Here is a 20759-nt window from a genome sequence, read left to right as displayed (position 1 = left end):
ATCCGCTGACTAGGTGTTTCAGTTTTTGTTGTAGTTCTTTGGCCAGTTTGTATGCTGGTGTCCCTGGTAGTGATACTATGGGTCTGAGTGGGATGTCTGGTTTGTGTACTTTGGGTAGTCCGTAGAATCTGGGGGTGTTGTTGCTTTCAGGTTTCATTCTTTGCTGGTCCGCTTTGGTTATCTGTCCGTTTTTTTGTAGATTCCTTAGTGTGTTGATTATTCTATTGGTGAGTTGTGGTGTGGGGTCGGAATCCTTCATTTGGTAGGTGTTAGTGTCTGCGAGTAGTTGTTGTGCTTTATTGATGTAGTCTGATTTATCTAAGATGACCGTCATTCTGCCTTTATCTGCCGGTAGTATGATTATGTTCTTGTCATTTTTCAGTGCTTTCAGTGCTTCCCTCTCCTTGGTGTTGAGGTTTTTCTATTTCCCTGCACTTGGCCCATCCCCTTCTAATCCTTTCTTATCCTGCTGCAATCTCTGATAACCTTTCTCATGGTCCACGATATCACCTATTTTAATGTCACCAGCAAACTTACTAATCATGCCTTCTACATTCTCATCCAAATCGTTGCTGTTTGTTGTCTATATCAATGGGCCCAGCACCGCCCCCTGAGGCACTCCACTAGTCACAGGCCCCCAGTCTGACAAGAATCCTTCCACTATTACCCTCTGCTTCTGACCATCAAGCCAATTGTGTATCCAATTTGCCAGCTCCCCCTGGATTCCATGCGATCCAACCTTCCAGAGTGGTCTACCATGTGGAACCTTATCAAAGGCCTTACTGAAATCTCTATAGACTATACTTACCACCCTGCCCTCGTCAACCTTTCTGGTCACTTCATCAATGAACTCTAACAAATTTGTGAGGCATGATATCCCACTTAAAAGCCATACTGACTACTTCTAATCAAATCCTGACTTTCTAAACGCATGTTTATCTGAGCTCTCAGAATCTTCTCAAGTAACTTAACCACCACAAATGTTAGGATTATTGGCCTATAATTCCTAGGCTTTTCTTTGCAGCCCTTCTTGAATAAATGCACAATGTTCACTACCCTCCAGTCTTGTGGGACCTCACCAGTGTGTTATGGTGATGCAAAAGTATCAGCCAGAGCCCCTGCAATTTCTTCTCTAGCCTCTCTCAGGATTCCTGGGTATATCTGGTCAAGACCAGGACATTTATCCACCTTCATTCATTGTAATATATCCAATACCTCCTCTACTGTGATACGGACTGTCCCCAACATATCATCACTAACTTCCTCAAGTTCCAAGTCTTTATGTCTTTCGCCATGGTAAATACAGAGGAGAAATATTCATTAAGAACTTCGCTCATCTCATAGAATCCCTACAGTGTGGAAACAGGCCATTTGGCCCAAAAACTCCACACTGACCCTCTAACGAGTAACCCTCCCAGACCCATTCCCCTACCCTGTTACTCTACATTTACCCCAAACTAATGCACCTAACCTACACATCCCTGAACAGTATAGGCAATTTAATGTGGCCAATTCACCTAATCAGCAAATCTTTGGATTGTGGGAGGAAACCCACGCAGACACGGGGAGAATGTACAAGCTCCACGCAGACAGTCTCTGGCACTGTGAGGCAGTAGTGCACTCAGCAGCACTGAGCCACCGTGCCACTCCTATGGTTTTAAACATACATGTCTACTTTGGTTCTTGAGTGGTCCTATTCTCTCTCTAGTTATTCTTTTTCCTTTAATATACTTAAAGTACCTCTTTGGAATCCACCGAATTGTCTCAGCCAAGGCTTTATCTCATGCCCCCTTTTCACCGTCCTGATTTCCTTCTTCAGTAAACTCCTGTATTCCCTCTATACCTCCAGGGATTCCTTTGATCCCAGCTACCTGTACCTAAGCTACGCCTCCTCTTTTTTTCTGGTCAAGGCCTCAACATCTTGTCAACCAGGATTCTCTATTCCTTCCAATATAAACCTTGTACTCTGGCTGTCTCACTTGGGAAGGCCTCCTACTTTGCCAGCTCTCTGGCAAAGGATCTACTCCAATCAAACCCTGTCTAATTCCATCAAAATTCGCCCTGCCCCAATTTAGAACTTGAACCTGTGGACCAGTTTTGTCCCTCTCTATGATTATTTTAAAATTAATACAACTATGGTCACTGGTCCCAAAGTGCTGAAGAAAGATAGGGAGAAGAGACATGGAGGATAAAGAGAGGTGAGTGCAGTTCCTTAGCAATAAGCGAGATTGTAAAAACATGCTGCATCTGGCTGTGAACTCTTTCTGAGAACGGTAGACACCCAGCTCTCAGCACTGGAAGCTGCACTTGCTGGGGCTAGCATTCCCAAGGCAGGTACAAACCCACGATTTGTGGAGGCTTGTAGCTCAGGTTGAGGTTTAGGGTGTAGGTTTGCTCGCTGAGCTGTAGGTTTGATATCCAGACGTTTCATTAGCTGGCTAGGTATCATCATCAGTGGCGACCTCCAAGTGAAGCGAAGCTGTTGTCTCCTGCTTTCTATTTATATCTTTCTCCTGGATGGGGCTCCTGGGGTTTGTGGCGATGTCATTTCCTGTTCGTTTTCTGAGGGGTTGATAGATGGCATCTAGATCTATGTGTTTGTTTATGGCGTTGTGGTTGGAGTGCCAGGCCTCTAGGAATTCTCTGGCATGCCTTTGCTTAGCCTGTACCAGGATAGATGTGTTGTTCCAGTCGATTGGTGGTTTTTTCATCCGTGTGTAGGGTTACGAGGGAGAGAGGGTCGTGTCTTTTTGTGGCTAGCTGGTGTTCGTGTATCCTGGTGGCTAACTTTCTTCCTGTTTGTCCTACGTAGTGTTTGTGCCAATCTTCGCATGGACTTTTGTAGACGACGTTGGTTTTGTCCATGGGTTGTACTGGGTCATTTAAGTTTGTTAGTTTTTGTTTGAGAGTGTTGGTGGGTTTGTGTGCCAGTAGGATTCCAAGGGGTCTTAGTAGTCTGGCTGTCATTTCTGAAACTTCTTTGATGTATGGTAAGGTGGTTAGGGTTTCTGGCTGTGTTTGGTCTGCCTGTCGTGGTTTGTTCTCGAGGAATCTACGCACTGTATTATTTGAGTATCCGTTCTTCTTGAATACGTTGTATAGGTGGTTCTCCTCTGTTTTCCGTAGTTTGTCTGTGCTGCAGTGTATGGTGGCTCGTTGGAATAGTGTTCTGAGACAGCTTTGTTTGTGTGTGTTGGGATGGTCCTGAGATGCTGCAAATGTGTTGCTGGTCAAAGCACAGCAGGCCAGGCAGCATCTCAGGAATAGAGAATTCGACGTTTCGAGCATAAGCCCTTCATGATGAAGGGCTTATGCTCGAAACGTCGAATTCTCTATTCCTGAGATGCTGCCTGGCCTGCTGTGCTTTGACCAGCAACACATTTGCAGCTGTGATCTCCAGCATCTGCAGACCTCATTTTTTACTCTGGTCCTGAGATGCTGCCTGGCCTGCTGTGCTTTGACCAGCAACACGTTTTCAGCTGGTTGCTGGTGTAGTTGAGTATTTGGTCAGTGTTTGTCGGTTTTCTGTATACGCAGGTTTGTAGTTCTCCGTTGTTCTTTCTTTCGACTGTGACCTCCAGGAATGCGAGTTTATTGTCAGTTTCTTCCTCCTTGGTGAACGTTATGCCTGTGAGGGTGTTGTTGATGATGTTAAATGTCTCTTCTATCTTGTTTCGTGATGACAAAGGTGTCATCTACGTAGCAAACCCAGATTTTTGGTTTGATGGTTGGTAGGGCTGTTTGTTCTAGTCTTTGCATTACCGTTTCTGCTATGAATCCTGATAGCGGAGATCCCATGGGTGTGCCGTTGGCTTGTTTGTAGACTATGTCGTTGAAAGTGAAGTGGGTGGTGAGGCACAGGTCCACTAGCTTCATGATGTTTTCGTTGGTAATGTGATTGATGGTGGTTGAGGTGCGTGTGGTGGTCTGCTCTAAAAGTGTGGTAAGTGTTTCCTTTGTCAGGTCGATGTTGATGGAGGTGAACAGTGCTATTACGTCGAATGAGATCATTGCTGCATCTTCCTCTATTTTGGTGTTTTTGATGATTTTTAGGAATTCCTGGGTGGAGTGGATGGAGTGCTGTGACTCTTCTACTGGATATTTCAGTTTTGCGTGTAGTTCTTTGGCCAGTCTGTAAGTTGGTGTTCCGGGTAGTGAGACTGTAGGTGTGAGGGGGGGGGGGGGCTCCTGGTTTATGGATTTTTGGTAGTCCATAGAATCGTGGGGTGTTGGCCCCGTCGGGGTTCATTTTCTGGAATTCCATCTTGTTTAATTGTCCGGGATTGTGTAATTTTCTTAGGAGATATGTAATTCTGTTTCCTAGTTGTGGGGTCGGGTCTAGCGCCACCTGTTGGTAGGTGTTGGTGTCTGCGAGTAGTGCATTGGCTTTCTCTATGTAGTCCCTTCTGTTCAGGATGACTGTGAGCCGACCTTTGTCTGCAGGTAATATAACGATGTTTTTGTCTTTTTTGAGGTTTTCTAGGGCTTTCTTTTCTTGTGTGTTCAGTTTGTTTCCTTCCCTCTTTCGGCTCAGAGTAGGTGCAACTGTCCGTCTGATCGTTTGTTGTGTTTTTTTCCGTGAGATTGTTGTCCTTCAATATGGTTTCTAATGCCGCTAGGAAATCCTTCTTGTCAGCGTCTCGGTAATTGAAATTTACGCCTTTTACCAGTACCGCTTTTTCTGTGTCTGATAGGGTCCGGTCTGATAAATTCTTTATTCATGCCCCTGTGTTATTGGTTTTGTCTTTTTTTGAGAGTTTGTCAAGTTTTTTCTTCAGGTCCTGATTTTTCTTTATCTGTGTTTGTCGTTGTTTGGTTTTTATAGCTCGTTCTAACGCGTCTGTCCATTCTTAATTTGTTGCTTGTTTGAATAACGGTTTTTGGTGCGCACTTTCCCGTTTGTATTTTTGGAGTCTGTGGTAGGTGTCATTGAGGAGTTCTCGGAGCATTCTGCGGTCATTTTGTTCTGTTAAACTTCTGGCTTGAGGTGTTTTTATTGGAGACATTTTGGCAGTACCTGTTTTCTTAAACATTCATGCAGGAAGTACAGTTGTTAGCGGGTGGAACTCTCTCGGATGGCATTCCTTTCCCATCTTCAGGCAAGTTGTAGCGTGTTAGTCCCATAGGTTTTTGCAAGGTTTGTAGCTCAGGTTGAGGTTTAGGGTGTAGGTTTGCTCGCTGAGCTGTAGGTTTGATATCCAAACGTTTCATTACCTGGCTGGGTAACATAATCAGTGGCGACCTCCAAGTGAAGCGAAGCTGTTGTCTCCTGCTTTATATTTATATGTTTGTCCTGGATGGGGTTCCTGGGGTTTGTGGTGATGTCATTTCCTGTTCATTTGCTGAGGGGTTGATAGATGGTATCTAGATCTATGTGTTTGTTTATGGCATTGTGGTTGGAGTGCCAGGCCTCTAGGAATTCTCCGGCATGTCTTTGCTTACCATGTTCCAGGATAGATGTGTTGTCCCAGTCGAAAGGGTGTTTTTTTTCATCCGTGTGTCTACGAGGGAGAGAGGGTCGTGTCTTTTTGTGGCTAGCTGGTGTTCGTGTATCCTGGTGGCTAACATTCTTCCTGTTTGTCCTACGTAGTGTTTGTGGCAGTCCTTGCATGGAATTTTGTAGATTACGTTGGTTTTCTCCATGGGTTGTACTGGGTCTTTTAAGTTTGTTAGTTTTTGTTTGAAAGTGTTGGTGGGTTTGTGTGCTACTAGGATTCCGAGGGGTCTTAGTAGTTTGGCTGTCGTTTCTGAAACTTCTTTATGTGTGGTAAGATGGTTAGGGTTTCTGGCTGTGTAATTGTCCATGGGTTGTCCTTGGTCTTTTAAGTTTGCTAGTTTTTGTTTGATACTCAAATAATGGTGCGCAGATTCCTCAAGAACAAACCATGACAAGCAGACCAAACACAGCCAGAAAGGAAGACACAAGGCTAGGGGTCACTCATTTGCTCTGTCATTGGGGGATAGGGACAGTGCTGATGGTGATGGTGGAGGAGAGAGAGGAGTTGAGGAGGCTTTCTGCAAGGCCTAGAACTGCCATAGCAACCAACAGGCTGACTAACCTAACACTCAAAACCCAAACATAACCTGAAGGAATCCCATTCCAGCCAGTAACACACTCCCGAAGGGAGGATGGACTATTTGCTTTCTTCAAAACATTCTTTACTGGACCTTTGATCTTTTCCTCTCAACTCTAATCTTGCTTCAGATCATAGAGTCAAAGAGGTCTACAACACAGACTTTTGCCCATCATATCTGTAGCAGTCAAAAACAAGCTCCTAACTATTCTAACCCTATCTTCCAGAACTTGGCCTTATATGCTTTGGCATTGCAAATGCTTCTTAAATGTTATGAAAGTGTCTGCTTCAGCCTGTAATTGGAGAAGGAGAAAGGGTGGGAGCGAGGAAGCAGCATGGGTAAGACAGGCATGTTCTATAGGTTTATACATACCATAGTGATGATAGGGCAGTGGCTCACCCATCGAAAAGATCATGGTGAGCAGCAGTGCAGAGTAACACAACTTTTGATGTTCTGTGGGAGAAAAGAAACCATCATCAGTGCTGGTCAACTCCAATCATTAACTTTTAAATCTGGTATTGCTGACTGTAAGAGAATTAAACCAAACATAGCCTTTGTTGACTGAATAGTGAATCTTATTATATCGTGGGTGGCACGGTGGCACAGTGGTTAGCACTGCTGCCTCACAGCGCCTGAGACCCGGGTTCAATTCCCGACTCAGGCGACTGACTGTGTGGAGTTTGCACGTTCTCCCCGAGTCTGCGTGGGTTTCCTCCGGGTGCTCCGGTTTCCTCCCACAGTCCAAAGATGTGCGGGTCAGGTGAATTGGCCATGCTAAATTGAACGTAGTGTTAGGTAAGGGGTAAATGTAGGGGTATGGGTGGGTCGCGCTTCGGCGGGTCGGTATGGACTTGTTGGGCCGAAGGGCCTGTTTCCATACTGTAAGTAATCTAACCTAATCTAATCATTAATCTGAGCAGACCGTACAATGGGGGTGGCACTGTACAATATGGACTGCACTTATCTGCCTGTATAATGCATACACAGTACCACCATCAATCTCAAATCCTCAAACTTATTAAATCTGCAGAAAACCACGTGCTGTATTTCAGTTCTTTGTCATTATAAGTTGATGGGATACTGTTTCCTAGGATAAAAACAATGACTGCAGATGCTGGAAACCAGATTCTGGATCAGTGGTGCTGGAAGAGCACAGCAGTTCAGGCAACTTCCAACGATTGACGTTTCGGGCAAAAGCCCTTTCGATCATTGGATGCTGCCCGAAAGGGCTTTTGCCCGAAACGTCAATCGTTGGAAGTTGCCTGAACTGCTGTGCTCTTCCAGCACCACTGATTCGGGATACTGTTTCCTGCCTACCTTTGGTGTCAGCTTGCATGTCCCGTGCCAGTTCCATTGGCAGCACAGAGTTTGCCAGGGTGGAGATGATTGATGCGTCCAGGTTACACATGGCTCCAAAACACTTCAGTAAGAACAGGCGCAGTGTGACACGATGTTCCTGGCACAGAACAGGACAATGGTTAGACACAGCACACACCTTACACCAGTTGCGTTCAGTCATAGTACATAAACTCACCAAGCTCTCAATACTGTCAGTGTACTAAGGCTTGAGCTAAAGCCCCTCCACGCCCCACGCCCGCCCCCCCCCCCCCCCCCCATCCCAATACACACTTCAGAACAACAATACTAATGGAACTTCAGTATCTTTATCTTTTGAAATATTTCAAAGCTTTCAGTCTCTAGATCATAGGAGATAGAGGTCACAATCACAGGTGTGCACAAGGACTAGCACAAATCTCAACACACTGTTTGGAGTCAGGAGCAGCAGTGCTGACCCTGAACTTTCAATCCTTAACAGTGACACCCACTCCTCCCCTCGCACCAATCAGGATTTGTTGTCTGGTCTGTCCCACACACTGAGTTGCGTAGTGTCAGGCAGACTGGAGGTGTCAAGGTGAAAGGTTTGTAACAACACCGGAGACGGGCTTCAAAATTCAGGAACAAAGCCTGGGAATAGTGGAAGCTAGGAAACGAGACAATGTGCCACCTGAGGGTAAAATCCCAAAATGTCATGGAAATGTGATGCAGCTGCACAGTTGAAAGGAAGAACGGGTTAATATAAATAAAACAGCACTCTCCAAAGGACTGGTTCAGTGGTTCTCAGATAGATGAACCTGAACTACAGATATCCTACTTTATCACAAAGGTTGCATGGGGAAGACAGCAGGTGGGCATTGCTCTTTGGAGACTTAGTATGGATTGATCAGCTGAATAGCTCTCTTCCCGAGCTGTCATCTCTGCCTCGATATGATCAAATGAGGAGTACTGGAGAGTGATTCAGACCCCCAAACCGGTTTCACTGTTCCTCCAATGACTCATTCCACCCACACAGAGGCTCCTCACCACCTAATTGGATCTTAGATTTAATTAAACTAGTATCTGTTTCTTTCTGTGGGAGACAGGTCACATTTATGTCAGCCTTTGTGTAAAGAAATATTCCCGAACATCTCTGATCATTCCAGCTCTATAGTTAATGTTGTGGTCCCTTGCCTATAATCCAACCCCCCCCTCCCCAATCCTCTGTCAGCCTCCTTTCAAGTCCAAAAAAAAACACCAACCACATCAACCTTTTCTATGTCCAAGGTGATACAGGCTGGTTTATCTCATCTCTCCTCACAACCTCAGCCTTGAGCCCTGGAGCTATTCTGGTGAACCCAGACTGCACTCTCTCCAAGGCCAATATAGCCTAATCTGTACTCGCACATCCAACATGGTTCAATAAGTGCTTTGGACAGATTAGATTAGATTAGATTCCCTACAGTGCGGAAACAGGCCCTTCAGCCCAACAAGTCCACACCGCCCCTCTGAAAAGCAACCCACCCAGACCCACTTCGCTCTGACTAATGCACCTAACACTACGGTAATTTAGTACAGCCAATTCACCTGACCTCCACATCTTTGGACTGTGGGAGGAAACTGGAGCAGCCGGAGGAAACACACGCAGACACGGGGAGAATGTGCCAATTCCACACAGACAGTGATCCAAAGTTGGAATTGAACCTGGGACCCTGGTGCTGTAAGGCAACAGTGCTAACCACTGAGCCACCCTGTGAACTGCAGCAAACCTTTGTTCCTTTTGTATTCTAAAACCTCGTAAACCCTTTCACTAATTCTTATGCCTGACCACTACAGTGATAGCAATCTGCAAACATGGACATCTAATTGGCTTTGGAACGTCAGTCTTCTGAACTTTTCGATAGCAATCAAGCGAAACAAATGACCTTGCACGGAAGCTGTGTCAAAATCCCTTTGCTCTCAGACTTGTTACTGAGCATCAGTGCATCGTGCCTGCACTAGTCCTACCAGCTAGCACAAACCTCCCTGCTTTCCCCACATAGCTAGCACACTATTTCAATCGGAAAACCATTCAATGCCTTCTTGAATGCCCCGGCCGAACCTGCCTCCACTACGTTGCCAGGCAGCGCATTCCCGACCCTAACTAATCACTGTGTGGGAAGCTTATTCCTCACACCACCCTTGGTTTACAAAAGAAAACTGTTAAATTTATTCATTTTGAAAATTTAACAACATCTTTTGATTAATTTGGGATGTTGCTGTCCACATTCAGTACTGTGCACTGAACCTTTGTGACATCAGCAAACTTAAGTGTACAGCTCTCTCTTGCATTTTTCAACTCATGGTAAATAGTTGAGGCACATTGCAGATATTTACAGGACACCTGGCATTACCTCCTTTAAGGACATTTACAGCTGACAGATCAGTGTTAATGCACTCTCAGCACTTAACAGTGATTCAGTATGAGCACTCTTGGGTCAGACTGACATCATCAGCACAGAAAAGGGAATCACTGATCAGAAATGTCACTCTGACTGAACAGAAATTTGAACAACAGCTTGGCTGTTCTTCAAAAGGATTTTACTCATGAGTCAGATGTGTAAAAGTTGCTTTGACACAACAGACTGAACGTTTGGAGTAATCAGAGGTGAAAAATGAGAAGCCAGGAAGATAAAGGAAAAGCTGACTGAGGAATTCGTGAGCTGAGGCAAGAGTTCAGTTCCTGAAAAAAGGCAAGATAAGGGCTACTGAGATACCCATCAGGAGAAATGTTGATGACACACCAGAATAATCACTCCAGTTTCATTATTCCAGAGTAAGGTACGGCAATGCAGACTACTGCACTACGCTGGAAGGACGATTTGGATCAGCTCATCAAATCTCCATTAAAAGAAAAGCAACAGAAATTATAATAACAAACAAAATGAACTGAAACTCTTGATATGTCAAAGCTTCAAGATTCCACAGGGCTCAGTGTTGGGGTCCTTGCTGTTTGTCAGTTCTCTACCAGATTGAGACGTGAATGTAGGAGGACTGATCAGTAAGCTTGCAGATAATGCAAAAATTGGTGGATGGCAATCAATGAGGAGGTTAACCTTAGGCTATAAGAGGATATAGATGGGGTGATCAATGGCAAGTAGAAGTCAATCTGGCTAAGTGTGAGGTGATGCACTTAGGCAAGACAAACAAGGCAAGGGAATGCAAGATGTAGCACCCTGGGAAACAGCATGGATCAGAGAGACCTTGTGCGCGCTGATCCTTTAACATCTCAGGGCAGGTACACTGGACAGGCAGAAAACTAGCCACCAGGATACATGAACACCAACTATCCACAAAACGACATGACCCTCTCTCACTAGTATCCTTACATACAGATAAGGAAGGACACCACTTCAACTGGGACAACACATCCATCTTAGGACAAGCCAAAAGAGACACGCACGAGAATTCTTAGAAGCATGGCATTCCAACCGGAACTCTATCAACAAACACATCGAGTTAGACCCTCATCTACCACCCCCCTGAGAAAAAGAACAGGAAATGACATTACCACAGGAACTAACATCACCAACCCAAGGAAACCCAAACATATAAATAGAAAGTAGGAATCATGTACATTGCTTCGCCTGAGGCCCACTGAAGATCTTACTGAGTGTGGTGACGAAACATCTGGAAATGAACCTTTCAGCTCAGTGAGCAAACCAGACCCTCTGTTTTCTACGGACCGGTCAATTCTGTATATAGACAGTCAAACTTCCCTGTATCCCATGCTTCCTTGCTTTTTGAATGAACCTACATGGGGAATTTTATCAAACGCCTTGCTAAAATCATATACACCACATCCACTGCTCTAACTTCATTAATATGTTTTGTCATATCCTCAAAGAATTTAATAAGGCTTGTGAGGCCCTTTACAAAGCCATGCTGACTATCTCTAATCAAACTATGCTTTTCCAAATAATCATAAATCCTGTCTCTCAGAATCCTCTCCAATAATTTGTCCACCATTAACGTAAGACTAACTGGTCTGTTGTTATGACATGGAGTAGACTAACCCCGCCCCCCCCCCCCCAACTAATTTAAACCTGCAATACAGAAATGATTTAATCCATGCTGTAATCTGTTAAAATTCAAGAGGTCAAGAACTGCTGCCTCACAGCCTGGGACGACTGTGTGTGTGTGGAGTTTGCACATTCTCCCCGTGTCTGGGTGGGTTTCCTCTGGGTGCTGTGGTTTCCTCCCACAATCCAAAGATGAGCAGGTTAGGGGTATTGCCCATAGTGTTCAGGGATGTGTGGGCTTGGTGCATCAGTCAGGGGTCATGCAGAATGGTAGGTGTCGGGGAATGGGTCAGTGTGGACTTGTTAGGCCAAACAGCCTGTTTCCACACTGTATGGATTCCATAATATTTATTCAAAAACGATCCCAAAAGTCACTATTTAAAGTAGAAAAAAATTAAGAACTTTATTCTTTAAAGTCTAACATAGAACATTAACTAACAACTATTTCCAACTCCTTTCGCTAACCTATCTTTTTTTACTTTCCCGATACTGGTCCGATAAAACCCCCTTGATTAAGATTTACCGAAAAATTCAAAATTTCAAAACCAGCCACCTGTTGAATCTTCTCTTTGCATCTTCCTCTGGAGATTTTCTCTCCAGGTCAGTGTGGATGGTATTTTCTCTGGGAAAACACCTTCTCTGGACAGGTACCTCTCAGAGAGTTCTCACTAGCAGCCGACATTTGTTGGTCTTTTCGCAGCTCTCCTCCAACTGTTCAATTTTGTTTCGGTTTTGTATCCCAAAGCATCAGATTGTTTCATTGGTGTTAATGTTGTCAAAATAATAAATTCAAATTTGATTGGAGTTTGGTATTTTGGGGCATACTTTAAACTGATTGGCTGAATCTGAATTTGTTTTCTTTTGTGTCCAGGCAACCCAGCTACTCTGGCTGTTCGATCAAATGTTACCTTGTTCAGAACACTTGGTGCTGTGTCAGGTAGTTCTGCTAGCTTTTCACTCTCTTAAAGGTACAGTACCCCTGACACATTCACAACATTGTAATTCCCAGGGTTATCCCTATTACCTTTCTTGAACAAAGGAATAACATTTGCCACCCTCCAATTATCTGGCACTACTCCTGTGGACAGTGAGGACGCAAAGATCAAGGTCTCTTCCCTCACTTTCCGTAGTAACCTTGGGTATATCCTGCCTGGACCAGGGGACTTATCTATACTCAAGTTTTTCAAAATCTCCAGCACATCTGCCTTCTAAACATCAATCTGTTTGACATATCAGCCTGCTTCATGCTGCCCTCACAAACAACAAGGTCCCTCTTGCTAGTGAATACTGTATTCATTAAGGAACTTCACTGTCTCTCCCAACCTCAGGCACAGGTTCCCTCCACTATCCCTGATCGGCCCTACCCTCACTCTGGCCGTCCCCTTGTTCCTCACATAAGTGCAGAATGCCTTGGGATTTTCCTTAATCCTACCCACTAAGCTTTTTCATGCCCCCTTCTAGCTCTCCTAAGTCCATTCTTCAGTTTCTTCCTGGCTACCTTGTAACCCTCTAGAGCTCTGTCTGATCCTTGCCTCCTCAACCTTAAGTAAGCTTCCTTCTTCCTCTTGACTATGTGTTCCATATCCCTTGTTATCCAAGGTACCTTCACCCTGCTATGCCTTCCTTGCCTCAGTGGGGCAGACCTATCCAGCACACGCAGCAAGTGCTCTCTAAACAAACTCCGCATTTTTGTCATGCATTTCCTTAAGAATATCTGTTCCCAATTTATGATTCACAGTTCCTGCCTAATAGCATTGTAATCCCCCTTCCCCCCTCAATTAAATACTTTCCCATATCATCTGCTCCTACCCTCTCCATGACTATAGTAAAGATCAGGGAGTTGTGATTACTATCACTGAAATGCTCTCCCACCTGACATCTGACCTTGTTCGTTGCCAAGCACCAAATCCAATATGGCCTCCCCTCTAGGTGGCCTATTATATATTGAGTCAAGAATCCTTCCTGGAGACACCTGACAAAACCAGCTCCATCCAAACTACTTGCACTAAGTAGGTTCCAATCAGTATTAGGGAAGTTGAAGCCACCCGTGACAACAACCCTGTTAGTCCTGCACCTTTCCAAAATCTGCCTCCCAATCTACTCCTCCGTGTCTCCGTTGCTATTGGGGCAGTCTGTAGAAAACTTCCAATACTTTCCTGCTCCTGACTTCCACCCATACTGACTCTGTAGACAAACCCTCCTCAATGACCTCCCTTTCTGCAGTTGAGATCATATCCCTGATTAGCAATGCCACCTGCCCCGCCTTTTTTTTAACCTTCCTCCTGATTCCTCTTGAAACATCTAAACCCCGAATGTCCAACAACCATTGCTGCCCTGTGATATCCAAATCTCCATAATGGCAACAACATTGTAGCTCCAAATGCTGATCTAAGTTTCATCACCCTTATTCCTGACACTTCTTGCAGTAAAATAGACACACACCAACCCATCACACTGACTGCAACTTTGCCCTATCAACTGTCTATCCTTGCTCACAGACTCTGTGCAGGCTGTATCTGCCTGTTCACCAGCTATCCCATCCTCTGATCCATAGCTCCTGTTCCCATCCCCTGCCAAACTAGTTTAAACCCTCCTGAATAGCTCTAGCAAAGCTCCTGCCCAGGATATTGGTGTGTCCTTCCAGTTCAAGAAGGATGGGTTGAACCCGAACAGGTCCCAGCTTCCCCAGGAGGTATCCCAATGATCCACATACCTGAAGCCCTCTCTCCTAAACTAGCCCTGTAGCCATTGTTCAGCTGCACTCGCTTTCTCTTCCTAACAACACTAGCATGTGGCACTGGTAGGAATCCTGAGATTACTACTCTGCTCGTCCTGTCTTTTAGCTTCCAACCTAACTTCCTAAATTCTCTTTTCAGGTCCTCATCCCTTTTCCTAGCTCGGTCGTTGGTACCGATGTGTACTGCGACTTCTAGCTGCTCACTCTCCCCGTTAAGAATCGTATAGACTCACTCTGGAACCCAGGAGGCAATATAACATCTGGGAGTCTCGTTTACAACCACAGAATTTCCTGTCTGTTCCTCTAACCATTGAATCTCCTATGACTATCGCTCTTCTATTCTCTACCTTTCCCTACTGGGCCACAGAGTCAGGCTCAGTGCCAGTGACCTGGATGCTGTGGCTTTCCCCCTCCCCCTGCAAACAGTAGCAAAAACAGTATACTTATTATTGAGGGGAACGGTCACAGGGATTCCGTGCACCATCTGCCTATCCCCTTTCCCTCTCCTGACGGTCACCCAGCTACCTTTATCCAGTAACTTTGGTGTGACCACCTCCCTGTAACCCCTCTCTATCACCCACTCAGCCTCCCGAATGATCCAATGTTCCTCCAGCTCCAATTCCCTAATGCGGTCTGTGAGGAGCTGGAGTTGGGTGCACTTCTTGTTGGTGAAGTCAGCAGGGACACTAGTGCTGACCCTTACCTCCCACACCCCACAAGAGGAGTACGCAACTTCCCTAGCTTCCATCCTCTCTGCTCTAAATTGCCAAAAGAGATTTTTAAAAAAATCTTTACTTTCCCAACCCACCACACAGAGTCTTGATGAGGATCGCCAATCGGTTGGTGGCGAAGGAAGGTGGGTTGCAGCTAGGATCATTATTATCAGTGACACAGTGGCTGAGTGGTTAGCACTGCTGCCCCACAGCGACAGGGACCCAGGTTTGATTCTACCTTTGGGCCACTGTCCATGTGGAGTCTGCATATTCTCCCCGTGTCTGCGTGGGTTTCCTCGGGGTGCTCCGGTTTCCTCCCACAGTCCAAAAATGTGTATGTTAGGGTGAAGTCTCCAAGCCAAGTTGCCCATCCTGTTCCAGGGACTTGCAGGCAAGGGTGAATTAGTCATGGGAAATCCGGGGTTACAAGGGGTGAGTCTGGGTGGGCTCCTATTTAGAGGGGTGGTGTGGACTCGATGGGCTGAATGGCTCGTTTCCACACTGTAGGGATCCTATGACTATTGAGCACTGAGATTCTTCCCTGTCTTCAATCTGTCTTAACTCGACCTCTGCTTTTCAGCTTGCCCTTTACCACTATCTGTTGAATTCACTTCTGCCTCACTGTATCTGGACATAAAAATGCACAACAAACAAATGGTTAAAACTAAAGTGGCAAATGTAATTTCAGAGTTACCAAAAGAGGAGTCACATTTGAAAGCAACAAGGTGATCATTAGTAGAAACGGTAATGAGGCAACAACTACGTAGCTTTGACCCTCTCACCTTATTTCTCAACAGCATCTGGTGGAAAACAAGAATGGCCTCAGATGCATTCTCATAAATTGAACGGTTTTTGAGGGATGATTCAACAGCGGTGGACAAAAATAGTAAAAACAAGAGACAAATTCAAAGCATAAAGAAAATCAAAGCCCCACATTTCATGTTAAGCAGACGAGAGAGAAAGAGATAGAGGTGGAAGAATTATACTGTTTGCTGAGTACATAGAGTATTCTGCCACAACTGGTGAGTAATGTAAAAGCTCAGAGCTCAACATAAGATTTGGTCATATCTGCAACAGGATCATTTGTAATAGACAGCAATGGATTAGCCTGTGAAAAAACATTGGGAAAATATGCTAAATGAGTCAATGATTTTGAGAATATTGCTAATCGCTTGGGTTCTATGTCAGTTTGAAGTAACATCTTAGAATTTTCCTCAGCCATTTTTTAAAATAGGAGAAGGTGAGGATGGCAGATGCTGGAGATCAGAGTCCGAAACGTATGGCGCTGGAAAAGTACAGCAAGTCAGGCAACATCCGAGGACCAGGAGAGTTGACATTTTGGGTATAAGCCCTTCAACAGATATGTCCTGATGAAGGGCTTATGCCCAATACGTTGACTCTCCTGCTTCTTGGATGCTGCCTGATCTGCTGTGTTTTTCCAGTGGCACACTTTGACTATTTTGGAGGGTCCACACTGATTCTCCAAAAGGTAACCCACCCAGACCCATTCTCCTACCCTATATTTACCCCTGACTAATGCGCCTAACACTATGGACAATTTAGCATGGCCAATTCACCCGACCAGCATACCTTTGGAATGTGGGAGGAAACCCACACAGACGTGGGGAGAATGTGCAAACCCCACACATACGGTCGCCCGAGGTGGGAATCGAACCCATGTCCCTGGCGCTGTAAGGCAGCAGTGCTGCCATGTGGAAGCTGAGAGCTCCACTCTGGCTTCAGTGACATTATTCGTGTGACACAACTGAGCAATACTTCTGGGGAGAAGGAAGACTGCCTTTGCCGACAGCAATCAAGGGACCCTGTGCCCTCATGGACTAGAAATTCCCATTCTGTCATTCCTGCTTGTCTCATGTATTTATAACACCTCACTCAAATGATCCTAACTCAAGTTAGAAACCCATACCTTGCTGCATCAAGCCAAGAATTCAGAATCTAGACAAACGTACACGAGGCAGCAATGAGGAGAACAAGATTAGTGGGGGTTAAAGGAGGTAAAAATGGAGTACCCTGTGGGGAAGATCAGGTTTAGTGAGTGGGAGGTAACAGAGCAATGGGATTGTCTGAGAAATGCCTTAGTTTAGCTGAAGGAAAGTCTGCATTATCTCCTGATAAAAATCTGATGTTAAACATCAAAGCAAGGCTAGCACAGTCCGACAGCAACAAACGTCTAAACCTTGCAGCACCAGGAATTATCAGGAACACATCCCCCCCCCCCGACTCTCTAATCACACTGCCAATGGGAGAGCACCATTTGAGTTTACTCTTGGCCCCAGTTTTGAGGTCACATGGTGAGAAATCTGAAAGAATTATTTACAAAGTAAAATCAACCTGTAAGACCGAAAAGTCTAATGATGTCCCTCTCTGGCCCATCATGCACATTCTTAACCCAATGTTCCTTACCATCTGATAGTATGCAATTAGTGAAAGAATTGGTTCAAAATTGTTCCTCTTCGTCATCCTCTTACAGACTTCTGGATCAGCATCAGTCTGAGAAAGTAAAAGAAACAGTGAGGGTGGTTGCTGGTGGACAGAGTTCTCTCCAGAATCCAGCACACATCCCCTGTATTGACTGCAGCACATAATTTCTACTTATGAAACCCACTGTTTTATCGGACAATAATAAATAGAGCTGAGAGATGTGCAAGTTAGGAGAGAAAAAAAATTCTGCTGGAATTGAGCAAGCTGCAAGATCTCAGAGAAGACCAGATTGGCCATATTGTGCGCGCTTTTCTAATGATTTTCTGGGCGGCACAGTGACTCAGTGGTGAGCACTGCTGCCTCACTGCACCAGGGATCCAGGTTCGATTCCAGCCTCTGGTGACTGTCTGTGTGAAGTTTGCACATTTGCTCCTTGTCTGCGTGGGTTTCCTCCGGGTGCTCCAGTTTCCTCCCACAATCCAAAGATGTGCAGGTTAGGTGAATTGGCCATGCTAAATTACCCATAGTATTCAGGGATATGTAGGTTAGGTGCATTAGTCAGGGGTAAACGTAGAGTAATAGGGTAGGGGAGTGGATCTGGGAAAGTTGCTCTTCGGAGGGTCAGTGTGGACCTGTTGGGCACACTGTGGGGATGGTTCCACTCTGATTTTGTAGGGATTCTATGAATACAGCAACCACCACTTTGTATAATAACTCTTTCTGCTTCTGTTGTTGGCTTCACAGCCACTCTGCTGCTGCTATGAACCCATGCTCCATCAAACTTGGAGAAACCCTGGGTCCCTGACAAGATTGAATGTCATCATCTGGCCTCACACGAGAACGTTTTATCAGTATCATCAAGACTATGTTCTCTCCCTCTCAGAGACAGCACAGAGGAAGCAGTCAGGAAGCCAGGGCTTTATGTAGGATTAAGCCGACTGCTTTTCAGCACTCGTAGGCTGGTCAGCAGGCCATTAGATTCCAGGTCATTTCCAGCTCCACAGTATTGCCCCATGTTTGCTACAAATCTCTTGACCTCCTAAACTAACAAAAAAATTATTAATCACAGTCTTGAACATTTGAACTGCCCTCCACATTCACGGTCCTTTTTAGGTAAAGTTCCAGGTTTCCACCACCGTTTGAGTGCAACCACTTTCTGATTTCACTCCCAATGATTCCAGTTCAAAGTTCAAGACTGCTTCATCTTGTGATGAATTTCTGTATAGAGAACGTTGCTTCTCTGATGTTCAGAGGGATCTTGGGGTTTGATGTGAAGAGGGATCTTGGGGTTTGATGTGAAGAGGGATCTTGGGGTTCAAGTCCATAGCTCCCTGAAAGTGGCCACGCAAGTAGGTATGGCGGTGAAGAAGGTGGATGGCATCCTTGCCTTTATTGGTCAGGGAATTCAGTACAAGAGTCAGGACGTCATGTTGCAGCTTCATAAGACTTGGGTTAGGCTACACTTAAGAGTACTGCGTTCAATTCTGGTTGCCACATTATAGCAAGGAAGTAGAAGCTTTGAAGAACATGCAAAAGAGGTTTACCAGGATGCTGCCTGGATAGAGGGTATGAGCTATAGGGAGAGGTTAGAAAAACTAGGGTTGTTTTCTCTGGAGTGACTGAGGCTAAGGGGAGACTTGTTAGAACATGCAGAGACAGGGTTGACAGTCAGATTCTTTTTCCCAGAGCTGAAAGGTTTGAGACTACAGGTATGGATTTAAGGTGAGAGGGGGAAGAGTCCAAGGGAGATGTGAGAGGCAAGATTTTTACACAGAGTGTGGTAGGTGCGTGGAACGGCTGCCGAGGTGGTGAGGGGTTCAGATACAATCAGGGCATTTAAGAGACGTTAGGATAAGCATATGAACATGTAAGGAATGGAGGGCGATAGACCAATAGCAGGCAAAAGGGATTGGTTCAATTTGGTGTCTTGTTTGGCAGAAGATCGCATACAGAAGGATTCCACTTGTGTGTTCAGCAGTTCTATGTTCTAAGATACCTTTTATCATTTTGATTACCTTGTTTAGATCATCGTTCAATCTTCTAGACAGAAACAATACAAACAAGATTTCTGAAACTTGTCCTCAAGATGTAACAGATTATTCATGATATTATTCCACTGAATTTTTAAGGCAACCGAGGTCAATAAACTGTTCCTGTAATGTGCTATCTAAAACTGACTGCAGTACTCCAGATGGGAACTGATCCCAGCACTATAAAATGAAAATATCATCTCCTCACTGTTAGATTCCACCTCCTCTACTTTACATTTTGAATCCTGTGCAACAGGTTTTGTACAATCTATGTATATTCCATTGCTTTTCCATCGTTTCTTGTCTTGTCATTAAAACAATAAGAGCATTTATTTGCCCAAGTCCAAGTTAACGGTTCCCACAGTGACCTCCAGCTGCCACACATTGAATAAGTTGGTTAAAGTATAATGCCCCGGTCCTCACCTTCCACCCCACCAACCTCCATCACCCTCCGCCATTTCCACCACCTACAAACTGACCACACCACCAGAGATATATTTCCCTCCCCTATCAGGTTTCCATAAAGACCATTCCCTCCATGACTATCTCGTCAGGTCCACACTCCCCCAACAAACCACCCACCACAGGAATTGCAAACCATGTGCCCACACCTCCCCCCTCATCCCCGTCTAAGGTCCCAAAGGAGCTTTCCACATCAAAGTTTCACTTGCACTTCTACACATGTCACTTACTGAGTCCGTTGCTCCCGATGCGGTCTCCTGTACATTGGGGAGACTGGATGCCTTCTAGCAGAGCGCTTTAGGGAGCATCTCCGGGACACCCACACCAATCAACCCTACCGCCCCGTGGCCCAACATTTCAACTCCACATCCCACTCTGCCGAGGACATGCAGGTCCTGGGCCCCCTTCACCGCCGCTCCCTCACCACCAGACGCCTGGAGGAAGAACACCTCATCTTCTGCCTCAGGACCCTCCAATCCTAGAGTATCAATGTGGACTTCACTAGTTGTCTCATTTCCCCTCCTCCACCTTATCCCAGTTCCAAAATTCCAGCTCATGACCATCCTCATGACCTTTCCCACCTGTCCATCTTCCTTCCCACCTATCCGCTCCAACCTTCCCTCTGACCTATCACCTTTACTCCCACCTCCATCCACCCATTGCACACTCAGCTACTTACATCCCCCCCACCCAGCCCACCCCCTCCCATCTATCTCTCCACCCCCGAGGCTCCCAGCCTTTTTCCCAATGAAGGACTTTTGCCCAAAACGTCGATTTTCCTGCTCCTCATAAATTGGAAGGATTGTATAAGGAATTGCTGTACTTTTAAAACAAAGTTACTGGAATTCATTGCATATGATGTTCACACTGCTGCTTTGTTCAAGCAGTGTGAGAAGCTGTTTGGACTCAGCACAGCACAGATATG

At 45.3% G+C, this 20759-nt stretch overlaps 1 protein-coding gene across 1 annotated transcript in view; it reads right to left on the bottom strand.

Moving 5' to 3' along the window:
* The window catches only part of LOC132822427 (NCK-interacting protein with SH3 domain-like), a 230825-nt gene that overhangs the window by 39136 nt on the left and 170930 nt on the right, over positions 1-20759 (bottom strand). The window contains exons 7-9 of the mRNA XM_060835805.1: positions 17325-17411; positions 7393-7531; positions 6448-6528 (exon numbers count right to left, since the gene is read on the bottom strand). Of these exons, the coding sequence (XP_060691788.1) occupies positions 6448-6528; positions 7393-7531; positions 17325-17411 (307 nt within the window). The remainder of the gene's footprint in view (positions 1-6447; positions 6529-7392; positions 7532-17324; positions 17412-20759) is intronic.

This window comes from Hemiscyllium ocellatum, chromosome 14, assembly GCF_020745735.1.
Source record: "Hemiscyllium ocellatum isolate sHemOce1 chromosome 14, sHemOce1.pat.X.cur, whole genome shotgun sequence".
Classification (NCBI taxonomy): domain Eukaryota; kingdom Metazoa; phylum Chordata; class Chondrichthyes; order Orectolobiformes; family Hemiscylliidae; genus Hemiscyllium; species Hemiscyllium ocellatum.
The sequence above is the reverse complement of the archived record's forward strand: the minus strand, read 5'-3'. Positions and strand labels throughout refer to the sequence as shown.